The following is a 25,278-nucleotide window of genomic DNA, read 5'->3' as shown; positions in this document are numbered from 1 at the left end:
TCTAGATTTTTCCGCTTTAGTTTCCACAGCTGGCAAAAAACAATTTAGATTCCATTCTTTCTAAATCGGCAGTTACCAAAATTATGCCTAAATTTCCTTAGGCATAATTTAGGGCTGGAATTTAATTCACAATAAAGAAATTATTCCAATATGTGCTCCTTAAGAACAAAGTTTAGTAATGCATACCCGGAAAAATTTATAAACGATCAAATAAAAATCAAAATAACCTTACAAAAACTTTAAAAGTTATGAACTGCGCACTTCAAAGTCACAAATTTTTATGGGCTCAAACAAGCACAATTTCAATGGCACAGAGTCTAACACGAGGATTTCCCAACAAAATAAAATATGGAGATTTCCTCTCTTTTTTTGCATAACTCCCTAGTCGTTATGCAAATGTCGAAAAATTACATCCAACATAAAAAGCTCGAAACCATGTTATATAAGTACCATGTTGTGCGAGGATTGACGCAATTTATCAATCATATTAGAGTGAAACCGTGTTTTAGAAGTACCGTGTTATATGAGGTTTGCCTGTATATTATAAATAAAACAATATAAGAAAATTACATGATCATATCCCAGTAAAAATCTCATTGGGGTTTGAAAGCATCTAAAAACAATTTATAATGGAATCCAGAAATATACTGGCCATATGAATCAAACTAATTTATATGTAATCTTTTAACACACTAAGTCAAAGTCTAATCATTATTAAAAGAATATTATTCATCAGCAACATCAGTGCTTTAATGCTCCACAAATGAAGAAAGAATCAACCTTTTTCAGTCTTCTAAGAATAGTTACTTTGAGCTATATCATCTGATAAATGCATATGAACATTACCCTTATCCTCTGCCTCCAACTAGCAATAATTTTTTCCCTGGACCCTTATAATATTATCAGTGATACTATCAAAAACTCTTGCACCATCATTGTTAAAATGTATTCCATCTCTAAAAAATATGTTCCTACATATGGTCCCTCCTAGCAGCATGTCCAGACAGATTTACAGACATACATACATACATACATACATACATACATTTTGACCTAACTTGCAGAATACTTTCAGCATGATCTCATATTTATCCAACAAATCATCAGTTCATGTGCATTGAATATCATTAGTTCCAATCTGAATAATAATGCTCTCTTTAACCCCCTTAAAATCTAACAATCTGTTGGTGATATCATCAGTTTTTGCTCTTGGCAGACACCCTGATTCTAGTCCAGTTATCCTTATTACAGAAAATATTACCCATTTCCCTACCAGTGGACTCTCCCAATAAAATTAAATACTGTTGAACCAGAGTAGTATGCACTTGGTTATTCTGTCCTGGTGCCCGAATCATCGAAGGAGAGAATCAACAGTTCAATAATGGTTCAGTGGTTCTCTCAACTAGGGATGAACTCATGATTCACATGGGAATTGCCTATGGCAGAGGTTCCCAAACTGTGGGGTGTGTCCCCCCCCTATGGCGAGGGGAACTTGTTGTTTTCACAAATCACTGTTTTAACAAAATATGCACTAACCAACCCACTAATTCAGGTAAACAGTGGTTTTTATTTATTTCTATTATTCATATTTTACTTGTATTTTATTTCTTTTAGATTAAATATATTGAAGTATATATTAATTTATAAAAGTATGCATATTCATAGCAAAATTTTATGTCAAATCAGTTTATTTGCACTTGTTCTGGAACTTGTGGGGGGGGGCGCATGAAATTTCCGAAAAATTTTAAGAGGGCTCATGGTATAAAAGTTTAGGAACCTCTGGCCTATGGCCATTTCTGTCTTTGTCGTGATAACCTTGGGTAGAGTACTCAATGAGGAACAACCATTATTAAGGTAAGAATTAATCTAACCAATATTACAGAAATTACAGTTACCAAAGTTTTGCCTACTATAACTGAAAAGAATGCAACTTTAATGGAATTTAGTTTTAAAACAGTAAGGATTTACAAATTTTTCTGAAATTGAATTTATAACAGTATAGAAAGAAAAAAAAAAAAGTTAAAATATTTTAAAAAATCAGGGAAAAATAAAGATTTTTTTACTAATCTCTTAATCCAATCTTTAGCATTCTGCCAATCATCATATTTACATTTCATTGGATTAACTTCTAAACCAAACACATCTAAATACTGTATTTAACAGAATCTATTTGAGAATTTAATATGCAATTGACATTCTGTATCATATAAACAGAATTCTGAAAACACTGAAATGGGCAAAAAATATTATCTGCATGTGAACTAAAGGAACATGATCAAGAACAAAGTTATTAGTACTGAAGAGAACAAGACAACAGAAAGACACTGCTTTGTGGCATTCCTGTATCTCTGAATAAAAATTTAGTATATTCAATATCATGTCTTCTTTTTTGTAACATTTGTATCTTTCAGAGATACAGGATTTTGTAAGTTTTATCATTATGTTAGAGACTAATTCTTTTCTTTAAAATTAGTGTAAAAGCATCGTAACTGTATTTATTATATTAGATTGTCTAATATTTCTATCTTATGTCACATATGATAGAAATATTTTTTTTGGCTGATGCTACATGAGCTTGCTTTCTTGCATCACATGCCTCTACTACTACTACTACATGCTTATTAAATGGATCAGCAAGAAACCTTTCCATTAAAACTACATATTACATTATTTTTCTGAACTTTTCATTTGAATTTTAAAAATATTTAGTGGTTCCCATATTATTTATACTGTATATAATGTACATTCATTTGTATGAGAGTATTCAGTGCTCTTCCTTTTTTTGAGAATTTCAATATGCCTCTTGGTGCAAGTGCCTGTCACTATTATTATTTCCTTGCATATCATGCCAATTAGTCTTTCTAAAATTTAAAAAAACATGAATGTATCATGGTATTAAAGGTGGAATGCAACCTCAAGCTCATCTGCTAGAAAATATCAAATTTTCTTCAGTCAGAGGCAAAAGACCAAATGAAAATTTCAGTGAACATAGCTGTAAATTGTTGAAATGTACAAGGAATGCAAAGAAATTCATATATCACAATACGTAATGTGGTTTGTTCTCTTAATCGTATTTTGTAAAAGTGGTCCCCACTTAACTCTCTTAATTGGGGCCATAAAAACAGAGTGCTAAGTGAGGCCTTGTTAGGAAGGAGAGAGATAATATAATGTAAATCATTTTAACTTGGGGGCTGGTCACTCACACACTAGCAAGGCTTTTGTGGATTTATTGGATGATTGTTTTCTACATCAGCATGTTCGGGAGGCAACTAGAGGGAGTAATACTCTTGATTTGATTATCAGTAGTGATTCTTCATGCATTAAGAATCTGCAGATAAATGAACCACTAGGTGGCAGTGATCACAGTGTTCTGAAGTGGGAGTTACTCAAAGAGGTAACTACCATTAGGGGTAAAGGGAAGGGGTATTGCTTTTGTAAAGGCGACTACGATGGACTGAGACAGTATTTAAATTCTATACAGTGGGATCAACTGATGATGTTAACAACAGCAAATTCAAAATGGGAAGCATTCAAAGAACTTATCTTGGAAGCTACTAGGCTTTACATACCAACTAAGAAATATTGTTCAAGGTTTAGGCCTAAATGGATGTCAGATGAACTAATGAGGCATATGGCAGAGAAGAAAAATGCATGGGATACATACAAATTAACACGTGACACAGAAGCCTATGATAGATACAAGTTGATCTGTAACCAAGTTACAAAGGAGGTTAGGCAGGCGAAGGCAGATTACGAGAAATCCTTGGCAAAGGATGCAAAGAAAAACAGCAAAGAGTTCTTTACTTATGTAAACTCTAGAAGGAAGGGGATCAATCAGATTGGTCCACTTGATATCGATGGGTCAACTGTTGATGATCCTGCTCAGGTAGCTAACAAACTAAATGAATATTTTGCATCAGCATTCACACATGAGGAGTTATTCAGCGAGGGGAATGCCAGAGGTGTATTCAACTCTGGCAGTAAGCCAGAGAATCTTGTAATAACTGAGAGTAAAGTGGAGGAGAAATTGTTGAAGATAAACACAAGAAAGGTGTCCTGGGGCAGATGGGATCTATCCAGTTATATTAAAGGAGGCAGCAAAGGAAGTAAGCAAACCCTTAGCCGTAATTATGGGAGGTACCCATGGACTGGAGATGTGCAAATGTGACCCCAATTCACAGTTAGTTGGTTGGTTTTTAGGAGCATTAGCAACTAAGGCCATATTGCTCCGGAAAATGCGGTGGTCATTCTCTGACCTTTCCTCATCCTCCGTATTTGGTGGTGACGGGCTCGAACCCCGGTCTAATCAAGAAGTGTGTGCTATGCACTGCTGCTCCTTCCCACCTGGCTACGGAGGCGGCCCCCAATTCACAAAGGAGGATCAAAGGCTGACACAAGTAATTATAGACCTGTGAGTTTAACTTCTGTTCCCGGAAAATTAATGGAGGCACTGGTTAAAGAAGCACTGCAGGATCATCTAGACAAGACTTCAGTTATAGCTCGGACACAGCATGGTTTTGTTAAGGGGAAGTCTTGCCTGAACAATTTGATTGGATACTATGATACAGTCACAAAAGAACTGGATGCAGGGAATAACTTTGATGATCTATACTTGGATCTTAGAAAGGCTTTTGATACTGTTGCACATGGAAGACTGCTGCACAAATTGGAGCAGTGTGGCATTGGAGGCAAATTGCTGCTATGGATAAAGGGGTGGTTGAGGGGGAGAAGACAGAGAGTGGTAATCAATGGACACTGCTGATCGTGGACTAATGTTATTAGTGGAGTCCCTCAGGGTTCAGTATTGGGTCCTTTATTGTTTTCTGTATTTATAAATGATATTGATGATGGTATATCGAACTTAATGTCCAAGTTTGCAGACGATACGAAGGTTGGCAGGGTTGTCAAGGACACTACTGACACTATGCCGCTGCAACAGGATCTGGAAAGGTTGAGCAGATGGGCTGAGAGGTGGCAAATGAAGTTTAACATTGACAAATGTAAAGTACTACATATGGGAAACAGCAACCCCAGAGCAACGTATCAACTCTGTGGTACACTGACAGTGGTAGAGAATGAAAGGGACCTGGGGGTGGTTGTGCAGGCAGATATGAAGTTCTCTGAGCAGTGCAGACGGGCTGCAAGAGTAGCTCATGGTGTATTGTCAATGATAAATAGGAATTTTTCTAGCAGGGATAAGGAGGTGATTATTCCCTTGTATAAGGCAATGGTCAGGCCAAACCTAGAGTGCTGTATACAGGCCTGGAGGCCTCATTTCAAGAAGGATGTAGAGCTGCTGGAACGAGTACAGAGAAGGGTAACAAGATTAGTGAATGGAACAAAGGGGTGCTCTTACGAAGAAAGGCTTAAGTTTTGCGAATTACAGTGTCTGGAGACTAGGCACCAGCGAGGTGATTCTGATAGAGGTGTACAAAGCCTTGAATGGTTTGAGCATGCTCAATGCTGATGGGATTCTTCCTCTTGCTCAGAATAATCACCTGAGAGGGCATAAATTCAAATTGAGGAAAGACAGATGTAGGATAGATGTGCGGAAATTTGCCTTTTAGCCAGCGGGTGGTTGGTAGGTGGAACAGATTTCCATCCCTTGTCGTGGAAGTTGATAGCCTAAATAAGTTTAAGGCTCAGCTGGACAGGTATTTCGAACGAACAGGGGGGTGAAGTGGTTATTTTTTATTTATTTATTTTACTTTATTTTTTTTTTTTTTTGGCTGATGCTGCATAAGCTTGCTTTCTTGCATCAAATGCCTCTACTAATGCTAATGCTAACTGCTTGGCATGACCAGTGTTTCTGGCTATTTTTAAAGCACTATTTCTCTATATAAAAATATTAAATATAGCAGAAATATTTAAAGTTTTAAATAACAGCTTTAAATACATAATTATGCACAAAACATAAATACAGTATATGTTCAATAAAATGCAAGAAAGCTTACCTTAAAATTACAGACCCTTATGTTTATACTGTATTTATATTATTTACAATAACAGCTTGCTATATTTTGATTTTAAAATTGCTCAAAACCACTAAATGTAGTGTAAATCTAGAGCTCACCAGGAACCAGTCTTTTTAGAATGTCCAATTTAGTTATAATGAAAAATTTTTATGATAGCTTCCTTCACGGTATTAGCAGTAACTCACTCACTTGATTTCCTTGAGGCCATTAAAAGAAAGAAAGAGAGAGAGAGAGAGAGAGAGAGAGAGAGAGAGAGAGAGAGAGAGAGAGAGAGATTGAAACCACATATATGGTAAAATCAAATCGATCACTCAGAGACAAAATGCATATAAACAATACATAAACCAAAAATAAACTGAAAACAGCATTGCTGAGTGATGCTACTGAGCTGTGCAGCTCAATGCAACTGCCTATAAGGAGCAGCAGTGCGTAGCACACGCTTCTTGATTAGACCGGGGTTCGAGCCCGTCACCACCAAATACGGAGGATTCGGAAAGGTCAGGGAATGACCACCGCATATCCTGGAGGAATATGGCCTTAGTTGCTAATGCTCCTAAAAAACCAAATAACAAGCAACTCTCTATCAGGAAACTATAGTTCCTAAAGAGGAGTTTTATAAGCAACACTTGCAATAAACTTTAGCTAATTAGAACCCCAGAGTGGGCACTCTCTTTTCAATAACACCGCTGAGAGGGATGATGTATAGAATGTACATATTTGTAATATGCAAGAAATGGTGCAGTGACTGCTCGATATATTTTCCACCTATAGAATTGAATGGCCACAGCACTTTACAGCCTTGGACACAGGAACCTTTTGGCAGTATGAACAGCTACAGAAATTTGGCAAAGATGTAAATTATACACGGGCACTCCTGCCTTATCCAAAAAATAACTTTTGGGGCAACAAACAGACAGCTTTCAAAATTTCTCATTTCCACAGATTGCGATTGGTCCTGGATTCAGCTGTTGTTGTCTTGTTAATTACTGTATCTGTTAAAAGTCGATTTGAATCAACAAACATTCCTTTGAAGTCAAATACTGTGAATTGCAGTTAATTGGAAAATTAAGGAGCATTACTGTAAACGATTTTTTGTTAGTAGGTTTCTCAGGCACCTGAACACCTCCTAATCGGTAACTCCTCCCGAGGCATTTTGAGTGGAATATCACTTTTCTGTGGGAACAGAACACAACTCTGGGGGAAGGGTAGAGAGTGCTGTTGCAAACAAGTGCTGAGTGAATAACACTAATGGGGAACAACCATATAACTGTATCCTACTGAAACAATCATCAAGATAGGCACCATCAGAATTAGAAGCTTAAATAGCAAAGAAGTGAAATTAGCTGGAGATAAATTTTATCTTCTGCTGATTTATATATAAATGATCTATGTCAATATAATATTAGAGTGGAAGTTATTACAGAAAAGAAAGTAAAAGAATTGGCTTGTTTATCTGTTCCCCATTCTTGGGGAAAAATTGTTTCTGCATTCCATTTAAAGTACAAATTACTCTTTCATAAAAGGATTTTACATGTGATCCATGGTTATTGAGCCATGCAGAATCATAATAAAAGTAAAGAACACTTAATTCTGTATTCCCATAAAGCAGAAATAATAGAGGTACAACATGACATTGGATAAGCTGGCAGTAATAAATGTTTGATTTTGCTTTTTAAGAATAAATCAGATGAAAAGCAGTATTGGGAGGAATTGCTATAAGTTGTCAAATGTTTTAAGTTCTTGTGTGAAAGAGAATCAGCATTAAAAGGAGCTAGTGAAGAACAAAGAGATTTCAACAATGAATAGTAAAGAGAACACCTTAATTCTGTTCTGTTTTGGATAAACTAAACCAAAAATACAAGATTTCTTTAGTATTTCAAGTCTTCAGCATTTTAGCTCACTCCTCAAACAGTGCATCCACTGTTGAGGAGCAAGTTAGAAAATGAAAAGTACTAGAAGGAAATGCCATGATGAACTGTAGAATGTTTAAGATTCTTATATGAAATACAGGAACTCCTCATAACACATGTATTAGTGTTAAGAAGATACAGTGAAGAACTTTGATTTCAAACTCTGACAACCTCAGGGGCTCACATCTGGTGAGTATGGGCTGGGAACATCCAGGGTCCTGAGCTGGATATCATCATTCTTCTCTTTCTTGGTAATTCCCTTCTACTTCTCTCTCTCTCTCTCTCTCTCTCTCTCTCACACACACACACACACACACACACACACACACACACACACACACACACAACCTTTTGGCTGGTGCAGCAAAAGCCTCGGGCTTCCTTGCACCGTATAGCTAATAATAATAATGTCACATTGTGGATCAGATGGCCATAATACTACAGTATGTAGGTGAGCAAGGTTATGTAGATGAGTACCTCCTTGGTTATGAGTCTCCAAGTAGACATTCAAATAAATCTGTGGTGGATTCATAGGATGGGTAAGTTGGGAATTGGCATTCAATATGCTCATGGATTATTGTATGATGATTCTGCTACCAACATGTCAGGAAAGTAGTTGTGTGCAAACACATTGTAAGAACTTGAATCAGTATGTAGATTACATCTCTCCTCCGTTCCATGGTTGGAATTAACAAAAGTTTTCTATTTTATCAGTTTTAAAGTTATGAATAGCATAGAACTTTTTTGCTGCAGCAAAGAGAATGGGAGAAATGTACACAAGGTCTTGAAAGCTGCTTCCCTGATGAAAGGGACAGTTTGCTAAATATTTTAAGTGTGCAACCCCTACAGCACTCCACCCACAAGTTCATGAAAGTCTTCAGAAGGAGCAAATTAGAATCCATTTTCCCAAATGATGATATGGCATTCAGGATATACCTGTTTTCAGAATCCAAAGAACATTTTCAAAGATGGTAAGAGTAAAAAATTATTTTTGTGTGTTCAATGCTCAATCCATGACTAAGTGACCTTCTGCTTAATTACAATAGAAAAAAATATATATATATTGAAGCAGGTATGCAGCATTCCATAAGCCTGGAATTAGGGAAGCCAAGCAGTGACCTACAAAGTTTATGCAGTTAACCACTGTTCATTCTGATGCACAAATGCAAGTGTGTCTTTCATTACAGGTCATGTTAAGTGACAGCAGGGCTGATTTGACAGGATGCATTTGTGATGTGCTGCTTGAGATGCATAACACTGAATCTTCTCAGCATGCACCATGATTTTACAATAAAAATCAAAAGGGTGAGGTTGGGGCTTCTGTACAGCTGTATCATGGACTCACAATATCCATTGAACTGAGTATTTATCCAGTCTCTCATCCTGTAGCTGTAATGGCCTGGAAAGCCATCTTTTACTAAAAAACATTTTGAAATGGTTTTTAGTAAAATCTAAAAGGCAAAATGATTTTTTATTAAAAGCCATTTTGCCTTTCTGGATTCAGCAAGCTGGAAGACACTGTTTTGGAGCATCTCCATCTTACAAAGTCCCTTTGTAACTTTGTGATTGAAGAAAAGGAGGCCTATCCTATGATGAAGTACTTCCAAATTCCACACCAATCCTTCAAAATGAAATGATCAGCACTTTGCTTTTTACAAGGGTTGAACTATCATTGGTTCTTCTTAGACTGTTTTTTGTCTTCACTTACCTACATAACTAAAAATTTTCCACATCACTGAAAAAGAATGGTTGCTGCAAGGTCAGGATGTTGCTGATATTGCTCCACAGCCCACTCACAAACTTGAATTGGTCTGGATCATTGTTGAAGTTCTGCATCGTACAAAGGTGCACTTTTCTGCTTTTAAAATGCAGGCTCAAACCCATGCTGTGTCTCAGTAGACATCCATCAAAGATGCCACCTTGACAGTTGTTTCTTCATTAGTAGCAAACATTAGGTGATGTAATCAATCTATTAAATTCTTCTTTTATAAATTATGCTCTCCTGACTCTGACCACCAACAAGTTAAATAAGCTGAATATGTTCTTTCTTTCTCAGAGCCAACACAAGCACATCTCTCAGCAGCTGCAATGAAAAGAAATACATAAATGTCACATTTCCTGTGTGATGCTGAACTTAAGAGATACCCAATAGATTATGAAGAAATCATAGCAAATTTTTTGCATGTGCAAAGGGAAAAAAGTTTTTAAAGTGATGCTGAATGTTATGTTCCCATATGTTATAATGAAACAGGTACGTGTAAAAATTCATCTTTTATTTCTATCCCCCATTCTTTTATATCTCACTCATATTGAAGTACCCTTTTAGCCTGTGCATATGGCATTAGAAAATGGCCTCTTAAGGTATTATGATTGTGAATCAGGGCCCCAGACTACCTTAAATTTGGCATCACTCCTTTGATTATTCATTATGAAAGGGTTGAGCACTCTGAATTCTGATGGGATCCTTCCACTTGTTCAGATTATGGACCTAAGGGGGCATAAATTCAAATTAAGAAAAGACAGATGTAGAATAGATGTGCGGAAATTTGCCTTTAGCCAGCAGGTGGTTAATTGCTGGAACAAACTTCCATCTGTCATTGTGGAAGTTGATAGGTTAAATAAATTTAAGGAGGAACTGGACAGGCATTTGGAGGGAATGGTGTGATTTTTTTTTTTTTTTTTTTTTTTTGGCTGATGCTGCATAAGCTCATACACTTGCTTTCTTGCATCACATGCCAGTACTACTAATACTACTACTATTATTGTATGTCAATTCTAAAAGAAAGCTCAGTTAGTATTACCATTTGCTACAGCTGGAAATCAGTAGCACTTCCAGTGTCTAATTCCACTAGCTCTAACCTCAGAAGTCAAAGCCGAGTTATGTAGCCAAGTGGTCAAGAGGAAGAGTGCTGTAGCATATGCTGTTTGAGTGGATCTTGGTTGAACCCCATGACTGCTAAATATGATGAATGATTGTATTCATGATTTATTGTAAACTTCTCTGACCTGATGGTTGTTATATTTTTTTATTATTATTACTATATGGTGCAAGGAAGCCTGAGGCTTATGCTGCACCAACCAAAAAAAAAAATTCCCTAGTTACCCTAAGAGAGAGAGAGAGAGAGAGAGTGAGTCAAAAGTAGAAGGGAATCACCAAGAAAGAGAAGAATGATGATATACAACTCAGGACCCTGGGTATGCCAAGCCCATACTCACCACCAGATATGAGCCCCTAGTGCTGGAGTATAAACAAGAACATTGGAAACAAAAACAAGTTCATTGGAAATTTATCTACAGCATTTTATGGATAGTGGAAGCATTGCACAGAGATCTTGCTCTAGACATTATTGAACATCCACAGCAGATTCTTACTTATTATGGTCTAAGCTGCTGATTTTCCATAAAATCAACCACCAATTTCACACTGGTTTATGTACTTTGTGTAAAAAGACAAATTTTGTCCTTCAAATTATGCATGATTCAAGACTAGACTAGCAACCATATTAAAAAAAGGTTGAAATTTGAAAATGGATATTGTCAGTGCTGGTACAGAACCTATTTCTTCTTTTAGATATTAGCATTAGCATTAGCATTAGCATTAGTAGAGGCATTTGATGCAAGAAAGCAAGCTTATGCAGCATCAGCCAAAAAAAAAAAAAAAAAAAAAGTAACATAAATAAATAAAAATAACCACTTCCACTTCACCCCTCTGTTCGTTCGAAATACCTGTCCAGCTGAGCCTTAAACTTATTTAGGCTATCAACTTCCACGACAAGGGATGGAAGTCTGTTCCACCCACCAACCACCCGCTGGCTAAAGGCAAATTTCCGCACATCTATCCTACATCTGTCTTTCCTCAATTTGAATTTATGCCCTCTCAGGTGATTTTTCTGAGCTAGAGGAAGAATCCCATCAGCATTGAGCATGCTCAAACCATTCAAGGCTTTGTACACCTCTATCAGATCACCCCGCTGGTGCCTAGTTTCCAGACACTGTAATTTGCAAAACTTAAGCCTTTCTTCGTAAGAGAACCCCTTTGTCCCATTCACCAATCTAGTTGCCCTTCTCTGTACTCGTTCCAGCAGCTCTACATCCTTCCTGAAATGAGGCCTCCAGGCCTGTATACAGTACTCTAGGTGTGGCCTGACCATTGCCTTATACAAGGGAATAATCACCTCCTTATCCCTGCTAGAAAAATTTCTATATATCATTGACAATACACCATGAGCTACTCTTGCAGCTCGTCTGCACTGCTCAGAGAACTTCATATCTGCCTGCACCACCACCCCCAGGTCCCTTTCATTCTCTACCACTGTCAGTGTAGTACCACAGAGTTGATACGTTGCTCTGGGGTTGCTGTTTCCCATATGTAGTACTTTACATTTGTCAATATTAAACTTCATTTGCCACCTCGAAGCCCATCTGCTCAACCTTTCCAAATCCTGTTGCAGCAGCATAGTGTCAGTAGTGTCCTTGACAACCCTGCCAACCTTTGTATCGTCTGCAAACTTGGACATTAAGCCTGATATACCATCATCAATATCATTTATAAATACAGAAAACAATAAAGGCCCCAATACTGAACCCTGAGGGACTCCACTAATAACATTAGTCCACGATGAGCAGTGTCCATTGATTACCACTCTCTGTCTTCTCCCCCTCAACCACCCCTTTATCCATAGCAGCAACTTGCCTCCAATGCCACACTGCTCCAATTTGTGCAGCAGTCTTCCATGTGCAACAGTATCAAAAGCCTTTCTAAGATCCAAGTATATAATATCAAAGTTATTCCCTGCATCCAGTTCTTTTGTGACTGCATCATAGTATCCAATCAAATTGGTCAGGCAAGACTTCCCCTTAACAAAACCATGCTGTGTCCTAGCTATAACTGAAGTCTTGTCTAGATGATCCTGCAGTGCTTCTTTCACCAGTGCCTCCATTAATTTTCCGGGAACAGAAGTTAAACTCACAGGTCTATAATTACTTGTGTCAGCCTTTGATCCCCCTTTGTGAATTGGGGTCACATTTGCACATCTCCAGTCAATGGGTACCTCCCCTGAGTCCAAGGAAGCTCTCATAATTATGGCTAAGGGTTTGCTTACCTCCTTTGCTGCCTCCTTTAATATAACTGGATAGATCCCATCCACCCCAGGTGCCTTTCTTGTGTTTATCTTCAACAATTCCTCCTCCACTTTGCTCTCAGTTATTACAAGATTCTCTAGCTTACTGCTAGAGTTGAATACACCTCTGGCATTCCCCTCGCTGAATAACTCCTCATGTGTGAATGTCGATGCAAAATATTCATTTAGTTTGTTAGCTACCCGAGCAGGGTCATCAACAGTTGACCCATCGATCTCAAGTGGACCAATCTGATTCATCCCCTTCCTTCTAGAGTTTACATAAGTAAAGAACTCTTTGCTGTTTTTCTTCGCATCCCTTGCCAAGGATCTCTCGTAATCTGCCTTCGCCTGCCTAACCTCCTTTGTAACTTGGTTACAGATCAACTTGTATCTATCATAGGCATCCGTGTCACGTGTTAATTTGTATGTATCCCATGCATTTTTCTTCTCTGCCATATGCCTCATTAGTTCATCTGACAACCATTTAGGCCTAAACCTTGAACAATATTTCTTAGTTGGTATGTAAAGCCTAGTAGCTTCCACGATAAGTTCTTTGAATGCTTCCCATTTTGAATTTGCTGTTGGCAATATCATCAGTTGATCCCACTGTATAGAATTTAAATACTGTCTCAGTCCATTGTAGTCGCCTTTACGAAAGCAATACCCCTTCCCTTTACCCCTAATGGTAGTTACCTCTTTGAGTAACTCCCACTTCAGCACACTGTGATCACTGCCACCAAGTGGTTCATTTATCTGCAGATTCTGAATGCATGAAGAATCACTACTGATAATCAAATCAAGAGTATTACTCCCTCTAGTTGCCTCCCGAACATGCTGATGTAGAAAACAATCATCCAATAAATCCACAAAAGCCTTGCTACTGTGTGAGTGATATGAAAGTATGCTTCAGTAATGAAGCATACTCACATTCTCACACATAGTTATTATATAGCCCATCAACAGCTAATGCGATATTGCTCTGTGTGTGTAAAAGTGAAATCATGGGTCAATTTGCATATCCTATAGGCTGAAACACCTGAAATCAGCTAACTATAACCCCAGTTGAAAAAAGCTGCCTTCATTCTCACACTGATCTGTAGTTTATAGTGAAAGCAACGATTCATGGAAAGGAAATTACATGCCTATACTTGTAATAATCTTGTTTTTGTTTGGTTTTTTTGACTTAATGGCAATTTGTATCTGATAAACAATAAATTTACAAAGCATTCTGTAAAATTACATTATGACAATTAGATAATGTTTATTTCAATAAAAACATTATCTATCTATGTATAGTCAGGATGTGGATGTATGAAAACATTAGCATTTGCATTAGTAAAAGCATATGATTAGTATGCCACTTATACAGCATCAGCCAAAAAAAAAACTCCTTCCCATTTCACCATCCATTCACTCCAAATGTTTGTCTAGTTCTGCATTGAATCTATTTAAGCTATCAACTTCTACAACAATACATGGAATTTTGTTCCATCAATCAACCAGCCACGGTGTCTCCATAGCCAGGTGGGCAGAAAAAACTTCATAGCACATGCTTCTTGATTAGACCGGGGTTCCCACCTATGACCACCAAATACGGAGGATGCAGAAAGGTCAGGGAATGACAATCACATATCCCCGGAGCAATATGGCCTTAGTTGCTAATGCTCCTAAAAAAAAAACAAATAATAATAATAACAATCAATCAACCAGACACTGGCTAAAGGCAAATTTCCACACATCTATTCTACAACTGTCTTTCCTCAATTTGAATTTATGTACCCTCAGACGATTAATCTCAGCAAGAGCAAGAATTCCATCAGCATTGAGCTTGCTCAAACCATTCAAGGCTTTATACACCTCAATCAGATCACCTCACAGGTGCCTAGTCTCCATACACTCCAGTTTGCACAACTTAAGCCTTTCTTCATAACAGCAACCCTGTGTTGCTTTCACCAATCTCATTCCCCTTCTCTGTACTTATTCCAGCAGCTCTACATCCTTCCTAAAATGAGGCCTACAGATGAATACAGTTCTCAAGGTGTGGCCTGACCATTGCCTTATACAAGGGGATAATCACCTCCTTATCCCTGCTTGCAAAATTCCTGTATATCATTGACAAAACACCATGAGCTACTCTTGCAGACTGTCTGCACTGCTCAGAAAACTTCATATATGACTATACAATTACCCCCAGTTCCTTTTCATTCTCTACCACCCTGAGTGTAGTACCACACAGTTGATACATTACTCTGGGGTTAATTCTACCCATATGCATTACTTTACATTTGTCAATGTTAAACTTCAGTTACCACTTCACAGCTCATGTGCTCAACTTTTCTTGTTCCTGTTGCAATAATGTAGTGTCATTAACAATCCTGCCAACCTTCATATCGTCTGCAAACTTGGACATTAAGCATGATATACCTTCATTAATAAATACAGAAAACAACAATGGACCCAACTCTGGGGCACTCCACAAAGAGCAGTGTCTATTGATTACCACTCTCTGTCTTCTCCCACTCAACCATCCCTTTATCCATAACAGCAATTTTCCCTTAATAGCATACTGCTCCCATTTGTACAATAGTCTTCCATGTGCAACAGTATAAAAAGCTATCCTAAAATCCAAGTATATGATATCATAATTATTTTTTGCATCCAGTTACTTCGCAACTACATCATAGTATCAGATTGGTCAGACAAAACTTCCCTTTAATAAACCCACACTGTGTCGGAACTATAACTGCAGTCTTGTCTAGATGATCCTGCAATGCATCTTTAACCAGTGCCTCCACTATTTTCCCTGGAAAAGAAGTTAAACTAGCAGATCTGTAATTACTCGTGTCACCCTTAGATTCCTCCACCCCTTTGTGAATTTGGGTCACATTTGCACATCTCCAGTCGATGAGGACCTCCCCTGAGTCCAAGGAAGTTCTCATAATTATGGCTAAAGGTTTGCTTACTTTCTTTGCTGCCTCCTTTAATATAACTGGATAGATCCCAACCACCCCAGGTACCTTTCTTATGTTCCATTTCAACAATTTCTCCTCAGTTATACTCTCAGTTATTACGAAATCATTTAGTTCTCTGCCCGAGTTTGATAAGCTTTTGACCTCCACTTCCATACAGAATTTCTCATGTATGAATGTAGATGCAAAATACTCATTCAGTTTGTCAACCACCTCAGCAGGTTCATCAACAATCGGACCGTTGATGTTGTGGACCAATTTGATTCATCCCCTTCCTTCTAGAGTTTCCATAAATAAAGACATCTTTGCTGTTTTTCTTTGCATCCTTTGCCAAAGATTTCTCGTAATCTGCCTTCGCATGCTTTTTTGTGATTTGATTACAAACCAGCTTATACTACCACAGGCTTCTGTGTCAGCCGATAATTTATATGCATCCCATGCATTTTTCTTCTCTGCCAAAATAATTCTTAGTTTTCAAATGATACAAAGTATGGCAGGGTTGTTAATGACAGTAATGGCAATGTGCTATAGCAACAGGATCTAGAAAATTTGGGCAGATGGGCTGAGAAGTGGCAACTGAAGTTTAACATTGACAAATGCAAAGTACTGCATATGGGTAACCCCAGAGAAATGTTCCAACTGTGTGGTACCAGTCTTAGGGTGGTAGGAAATGAAAAGGACCTATGAGTAATTGTGCAGTCAGATATGAAATTTTCTGAGCAGTGCAGACAGGCTACCAGAGCAGGTCATGGGGTATTGTCAATGATATATATACAGGAATTTTGCTAGTAGGGAAAAGGAGGTGATTATCCCTTTGTATAAGGCAATGGTCAAGCCATGCCTTGAGTACTGTGTACAGGTCTGGAAGCCTCATTTTAGGAAGGATGTAGAGTTGCTTGAGTGAGTACAGAAACAGTCAACAAGATTGGTGAGGGGAACGAAAGAGTGATCTTTCCAAGAAAGGATTATGTTCTGCAAATTGCAGAGTCTGGAGACTAGGCACTTGCAAGGTGATCTGATTGAGGTGCATAAGGTCTTGAATGGGTTGAGCATGCTCAATTCTGATGGAATTCTTCCTCTTGCTCAGATTATGAAACTGAGGGGGCATAAATTCAAATTGAGATAAGACAGTTATAGACTAGATGTGCGGAAATTTACCTTTAGCCAGCGGGTAATTGATTGCTGGAACAAACTTCAGTATGTCATTGTGGAAGTTGATAGCTTAAATAAATTCAGGGAGGAACTGGAGAAGTGTTTAGAGGGAATGGACGTGTAAAATGGGTGGGTTTTTTTTTTTTTTGACTGATGCTACATAAGCTTGCTTTTTTGCATCACAATCCTCTACTACTATTATATACAGGCGACCCCTGCTTAACGTGAATCCACGCTAAATGAGCACTGCATTCCCATAAGGTAACATATGTATTTGTGAGTTGCGGTCAGTGCATTAGGATATTTCCTAACTGTGGTGAAAAGATGCACAAATGTCGGTCAAAATATTTAATATTCAAATATTTGTACATGTAAAATATTCTGCATTACATACGTATATAATAATTATATGGTAACTACTTACGTATCAAAATTAAACTTAAAATTCCAATGAAAATCATTAATTTAATTGATAAATTTATGAAAAATGTGTTGATTTTGGTTTGTACTTTGGCTCTCTTCCTGGTAAACTAAAAGGGGTTTTAATTTTACATCCCCTGCAGTGTTGCCACCCAGCAATAAAGTCGACCGATCCTTCGCCGCTTTGAAACCTGGCATGTTTTTTTCTTCTTTCAATATGAAACTTCTTTTAGGCATTCGTTTCCAAAAAAGTCCTGCTTCATCTATGTTAAAATTCTTGTTGAGAAGTATAACACATAATACCCCTCTTCAATAATTTTAACCAGTTCTTAAGTTTCGGCTCCTTGTTCTGCACTTGCGGCTTCTCCCTGGATTTTAAATCTATTCAAATTCAAATCATCATATTGGCTAATCTCTCTCTTTTATAATATTAACTTAACTGAATTCTGCATTGGATATTATCTTCAATAAAATTAGTTAAAGTCTCTCCATTTCAATCCTAATAGCCAGCCTAGCCCTAGTTGCTTGCAGTGGAACAGCTGTCTTTCCCGCTGCTAAAATTAGTACTTTATTTTTTATAATTGGTCTTACAATTAAACTTTCCAGTCCTAAATTATGGCACACATCCGCTTGTCGTTGACCGGAATCCATTCTCTTCAAAACGTCTAATTTAATTTTCAAATTCAGTCTTTTTCTTACATTTGTGGCCTTCATACTGCATCCAGATGTTGTTGCTTTTTCATTCTTATCCACCATTATTAACTCTTTGAAAATGTAACTGCGTTGGTTGCATTATGCTACAATCCATTACTCACAATGTCTAATACTGTACTGAGTGATGACTAGACTCCAGATAAATGCATATAATGCAGATATTACAAGCAGTATACTGTTGATCTAGGAACTACGTAACAAGTCACTGTACTGCAATTAAATTAGTGTGCGAGAAAATTTCACTGAGCGTGGGAAAATTTCTCAAGTCGGTGTGGGAAACGTTTTAATGCTGTTTTGCCATCCATTTTCAAGCTATCAACTCCGTCAAGTGAAACGATTTCCTTAAATGTGCCAAAAATGCAATCTGTAAAATTGCATTATAGTGATTTGTGACAGCATTATAGTATTATAATGCTGTCACAAATTATATAAGTTCTTATATAATAATACTGACAGCATTATTATATAAGAACAGTGTTATAGCGAATCAGTGTAAAGCGAACCGCGTTATAACGAGGGCCTGCTGTATGCACCTATTCTTATTCTTAGCTACCCTAACACAGCCCATATATTTACTTGTTCCACGATGACTCTCAGCAGTCCCCAAAAATCCCCAGCTCCTTGTTTTTCAGGATGCTGCTCATTCCAATAGAAGCAGTACAAGAATCAGTTTGACATCTGCCAGCGGGTACTGTTAATCTTTACATCATCTGCATATTTAGACATCACACCCTCTATCCCTTCACTGATGTCATTTAAGAAAATCAAAAACAATAGTGGGCCCAATACTGATACTTGGGGAACCCCACTTCTTACATTAAACCAATCTGAGGAATAACCATTTATCACAACCCTCTGCCTCCTTCCCAGAAGCCATTCTTGCTAGCCATTCAAGGATTTTCTCTATGATTCCAAACTATTCCAGCTTATAAAATAACTGCTCATTTGGGACTAGTCAAATGCTTTGCTGAAATCCAATTAAACAGTCAAAATTATTCCTTAAATCCAACTCATGAGTGACCCTGGCAAAATAGCTAACCAGATTTGTTAAACATGATTTTGGTCCCTTCACTTGGTCATCACGCGACACAGCGGCAGCCCCCAAGGCAGAATGCGCTGGTCCCAAAGGAACTAGTAGTTGTTGGTGACTCTATTGTCAGGGAAACGGGAAACATGCTTTGTAAAAAGGATAGGTGGAACAGGACCAGGATATGTCTACGGGCAAAGGTTGATGACGTTGTTGAGCGGATATCATCTTTTATGGGCACAAAAGGTGATATAGCTGTACACGTTGGCACTAATGATATTAAGAGTCGGAGACCGGCGAAATTACTTAACAAGTACAGGTCACTGTTGAAAAAAAGCCGTGAATTAGGGTTGAATTTGAAAGAGTCTGCAATTCTGCCCAGACACGATAGGAGGGAGTATATGATGAGAGCCCTGTCGATCAATTCGGCCCTGGAAAGATTGTGCAAGGCTCAAGGGGTAGAATTTTTTTCAGCCTGGTCTGTACTTGTTAACAGGAAAGACTGCTTCTACGGGGATGGGATACACTTAAATAGAAAGGGTGCAAGAATGCTTGCTGATGCTATCGAGGCAGTGTTAGGTGGGTCGGAAAGCTGCTAGATTGGGGGGATACAAGGACTAATAGATTAACAGTAGCCACTGGCAGAGGTGAAAGTGATTCTTGCACTGCTTCTATTGGAATGAACAGAAGCCTAGAAAATAAGATGCAGGATATCTCAGAGACTGCTGGGAATCATTGGGGTACAAGTAAACACATGGGTTGTGTTAGGGTAGCTAAGAAAAAGAACAGGTGCATGTATACTTGTGTGTACACCAATGCTAGGAGTTTAGTAAATAAATTTGATGAATTTGAGGTATTGCTCAAAACATCAAAGGCAGATATTGTGGGGATTTCAGAGACATTGTGTCACACAGATATAAGGAATGCAGAACTGGAATTTGGGGAGTACAATGTCTACAGACAGGATAGGAAGGGAGGAGGGGTTATGCTATTAGTTAAGAAATACATAAAATCCAAGGAAGTGAAACCAGTCGACATTGCTGGACAGTGCAGTGTCGAGTCAGTTTGGTGTGACATAAGCAATGGGAGATCAAAATTGAGAGTAGGAGTATGCTATAGGCCTAATGACTCTGATGAGTATAATAAGAAACTGAACAGGGAAAGAGTGGGCCAGTAAATCAGAGAGTCTTATAATGGGGGATTTTAATTTCCCAGATATTGACTGGAATTTGGGGGCTGGTCACTCACACACTAGCAAGGCTTTTGTGAATTTATTGGATGATTGTTTTCTACATCATCATGTTTGGGAGGCAACTAGGGAGAGTAATACTCTTGATTTGATTATCAGTAGTGATTCTTCGTGCATTAAGAATCTGCAGGTAAATGAACCACTAGGTGGCAGTGATCACAGTATGCTGAAGTGGGATTTACTCAAAGAGGTAGCTACCATTAGGGGTAAAGGGAAGGGTTATTGCTTTCGTAAAGGCGACTACGATGGACTGAGACAGTATTTAATCTATACAGTGGGACCAACTGATGATGTTACCAACAGCAAATTCAAATTGGGAAGCATTCAAAGAACTTATCTTGGAAGCTATTAGGCTTTACATACCAACCAAGAAATATTGTTCAAGGTTTAGGCCTAAGTGGCTGTCAGATGAACTAATGAGACATATGGCAGAGAAGAAAAATGCATGGAATACATACAAATTAACACGTGACACAGAAGCCTATGATAGATACAAGTTGATCTATAACCAAGTTACAAAGGAGGTTAGGCAGGCGAAGGCAGATTACGAGAAATCTTTGGCAAGGGATGCAAAGAAAAACAGCAAAGAGTTCTTTACTTATGTAAACGCTAGAAGGAAGGGGATGAATCAGACTAGTCCACTTGATATCGATGGGTCAACTGTTGATGATCCTGCTCAGGTAGCTAACAAACTAAATGAATATTTTGCATCGACATTCACACATGAAGAGTTATTCAGCGAGGGGAATGCCAGAGGTGTATTCAACTCTGGCAGTAAGCTAGAGAATCTTGTAATAACTGAGAGTAAAGTGGAGGAGAAATTGTTGATGATAAATACACGAAAGGCACCTGGAGTGGATGGAATCTATCCAGTTATATTAAAGGAGGCAGCAAAGGAAGTAAGCAAACCCTTAGCCATAATTATGAGAGCTTCCTTGGACTCAGGGGAAGTACCCATGGACTGGAGATGTGCAAATGTGACCCCAATTCACAAAGGAGGATCAAAGGGCGACACAAGTAATTATAGACCTGTTAGTTTAACGTCTGTTCCTGGAAAATTAATGGAGGCACTGGTTAAAGAAGCACTGCAGGATCATCTAGACAAGACTTCAGTTATAGCTCAGACACAGCATGGTTTTGTTAAGGGGAAGTCTTGCCTGACCAATTTGATTGGATACTATGATGCAGTCACAAAAGAGCTGAATGCAGGGAATAACTTTGATATTATATACTTGGATCTTAGCAAGGTTTTTGATACTGTTGCACAGGGAAGACTGCTGCACAAATTGGAGCAGTGTGGCATTGGAGGCAAATTGCTGCTATGGATAAAGGGGTGGTTGAGAGGGAGAAGACAGAGAGTGGTAATCAATGAACACTGCTCATCGTGGACTAATGTTATTAGTGGAGTCCCTCAGGGTTCAGTATTTGGTCCATTATTGTTTTCTATATTTATAAATGATATTGATGATGGTATATCAAGCTTAATGTCCAAGTTTGCAGACGATACTAAGGTTGGCAGGGTTGTCAAGGACACTATTGACACTATGCTACTGCAACAGGATCCGGAAAGGTTGAGCAGATGGGCTGAGAGGTGGCAAATGAAGTTTAACATTGACAAATGTAAATTACTACATATGGGAAACAGCAACCCCAGAGCAACGTATCAACTCTGTGGTACTACACTGGCAGTGGTAGAGAATGAAAGGGACCTGGGGGTGGTTGTGCAGGCAGATATGAAGTTTTCTGACAGTGCACGCGGGCTGCAAGAGTAGCTCATGGTGTATTGTCGATGATATATAGGAATTTTTCTAGCAGGGATAAGGATGTGATTATTCCCTTGTATAAGGCAATGGTCAGGCCACACCTAGAGTACTGTATACAGGTCTGGAGGCCTCATTTCAAGAAGGATGTAGAGATGCTGGAACGAGTGCAGAGAAGGGCAACAAGATTAGTGAATGGAACAAAGGGGTGCTCTTACAAAGAAAGGCTTAAGTTTTGCAAATTACACTGTGTGTAGACTAGGCACCAGCGAGGTGATCTGATAGAGGTGTATAAAGCCTTGAATGGTTTGAGCATGCTCAATGCTGATGGGATTCTTCCTGTTGCTCAGAATAATCACCTGAGAGGGCATAAATTCAAATTGAGGAAAGACAGATGTAGGAGAGACGTGAGGAAATTTGCCTTTAGCCAGCTGGTGGTTGGTTGGTGGAACCGACTTCCATCCCTTGTCGTGGAAGTTGATAGCCTAAATAAGTTTAAGGCTCAGCTGGACAGGTATTTCGAATGAACAGAGGGGTGAAGTGGAAGTGGGTATGTTTTATTTATTTATTTATATATTTTATTTATTTTATTTTTTTTTTTCTTTTTGGCTGATACTGCATAAGCTTGCTTTCTTGCATCAAATGCCTCTACTAATGCTAATGCTAAAAACCATGTTGTGTATCATTCAGAATTCCATTTCCATCTAAATTACCCAGAATTCCATCCCCTGATCACTGCCTCCATCATTTTTCCTACTGCTGAAGTTAGACTGACCAGCTGGTAATTTCTCCCTTCACTCTTAGAACCACCTTTATGTATTGGAGATATATTGGCACTTTTCCAATCCAATGGAGTCCAATGATGCTCTCATAATTAGCCTTAATGGTTCAATGCACTCACTTGCCTCCTCCCTTAAAATTATAGGGTATATGCCATCAACCCCAGGAGTCTTACTCCCATGTAGGCACAAAGCTTTTTCATTAAATAATCGTGTAAAATTTCAGTATCATCAATTACATATTTTTCAACTTCACTCCCATAATTTCTTATTGACAGAAAGGGTTTTTCTTCTGTAAATTTGAATGCAAAAGTAACTGTTGAGTTCATCTGCAACAACAGCTGGGATATCTAATATTCTCCCACGTCCATTACATAAGGATCCCATCTGATTTATCCTTCTATTCTTTGCATTTATATATGTGAAGAATTCTTTATCCCCACCCTATGCTCTCTTTGCCAGCGATTTCTCATAATCTGCCTTTACCAGCTAACCTTTTCTGTGGCACATGAAAGGTTAGCGTGGCAAAGCAGATTATGATATAATACTTATAGTACTTTCCCTGACATTACACAAATAACAATCAACTAGTTGATTTTAAAATTTTGTCCCCATGTTGAGTTTCCTTCCCATTTGCTCCAATCAATTAGAGGAAAAGTAAAGACACCCATAATAAGACGTTCACACTTACTTGCCCATTCCATTTGCATGTAGAGGCTCTCCTCATAATCTTCACAATCACCTGGCCTGTAGATTACTCCCACTCTCATTATACCGTTGCTTCCAACTATCTCACACCAGACAGATTATATACTAGCATGTGTTTTATTATCACAGTTCATTGTTAAAGGTTTCTGTAACTAATAGCTTTTGCTTTCTATTTTGTTTTGAATGTGTTTCTTAACAGAAGACCAGATTCCCTATAAATAAATTCAGGGATTATTCGCTTGACTTCACCATTCTATGTTTCAGGCCATGGTGATGGAATTTAAATATAAAAAGGCATAATTCTTACCCCAGTCCTAAGTTTAGTGTAGTTAATTTTATCTAACATTTACTTTCACATTATGTCATTTCTCTTTTTTTATTTTGTTTTCTTGATTATTTTTTATTTATTTATTATTTTTATTTTTTTTGCAGGCAACTAACTTTGCTAATCCTGTATATGATTCCCTGTATCCTGCTGGTGGTCCAGGTGAAGAGAAGAAAGGACTACTTCAAAGTGATAACCTCCATGTAGAATACTTTGATGGCCAGGCACATGACACTGCTCACGATACAAGTCACCCACTGGCTTGAAATTACTCAGAAGATGTATAAAAGGATTAAAAGCCCAGTGTACATGTACAAAAGCATCTGAAAAGAATAGCAGAAACAACTGATAAGTAACACTTTTAGTGGTGTATTATTAAAGTTGTGGCAGCTGTGGAACTTGGTAGTGATCAGAGAAGCTCACCGCTGTAGCATCATTTTCTAAGGCTTCTCAGTTACATTGAGAAACACTGCTCACTGATGGCAAAGGCTGTGGTTGTCTTCTGCATCCAAAGGAAGAATCGAAGGCAGCTAACAAAAAAAATCTGGCCATAGATAGTTTGTTGGTGTATTTTTTGTTCATGTTAATAACTCTGATATATATTTTTTTCATCCCAAGTTACACTGTCTCTGATTAACTTCATTAGCCCAAGTCTTACCAAGCCAATCCACAGTAATTTAAGAAGTCAGCATTTAAGTTTATTCCACATGTGGAAATTCAGTCAGAGGAGTAATGACCTCATGCCAAAGTGTGATGTTGCTCAAGGCTAATGATGGACACATTTTTGTTTGTATGAAGAAATTTTAAAATTTCTTAACCAAGACTCCTTAAAGTCGAATTGATTTTTGACCACTGTCTAAATTAAACAGATCTTAGGAAAATTCCATTTATTATTTTAGAACAATTTTATTTTTATAAAGTGTTCCTATTTATCCATTTTGAAATGTATAAACTTTGAACTTGTTTAAAGCAAAAATACTGAATTTTAATACCTTTTTCTGGTTTACTCATATGTTGTGATATTTGGTCATATACTTTATAGTTTTTTTTTTTTTTTTTTTTGCAATTTATTTTTGCCAGTATAAGTTTAAAAAAGAATAGCTGTTTTAATGCCAAATAGGTTAAATTGCAACAGGTATAGCAGTTCTACATGCTAAGTGACAAAAATGT

General features: G+C 37.9%; 1 protein-coding gene across 1 annotated transcript in view; it reads left to right on the top strand.

Moving 5' to 3' along the window:
- The window catches only part of LOC150075985 (prolow-density lipoprotein receptor-related protein 1-like), a 1,358,636-nt gene extending 1,333,626 nt beyond the window's left edge, over positions 1 to 25,010 (top strand). Inside the window, 1 exon segment of the mRNA XM_090387555.1 lies at positions 24,216 to 25,010. Coding sequence (XP_090243681.1) covers positions 24,216 to 24,374 — 159 coding nt within the window. The 3' untranslated portion in view covers positions 24,375 to 25,010.
- Positions 25,011 to 25,278: the final 268 nt, after the last annotated feature.

This window comes from Mastigoproctus giganteus, chromosome 13 (assembly GCF_048544385.1).
Source record: "Mastigoproctus giganteus isolate SK-2022 chromosome 13, ASM4854438v1, whole genome shotgun sequence".
In the NCBI taxonomy this organism is placed as follows: Eukaryota; Metazoa; Arthropoda; class Arachnida; order Uropygi; family Thelyphonidae; genus Mastigoproctus; species Mastigoproctus giganteus.
This window is presented reverse-complemented; position numbering and strand designations above follow the sequence as displayed.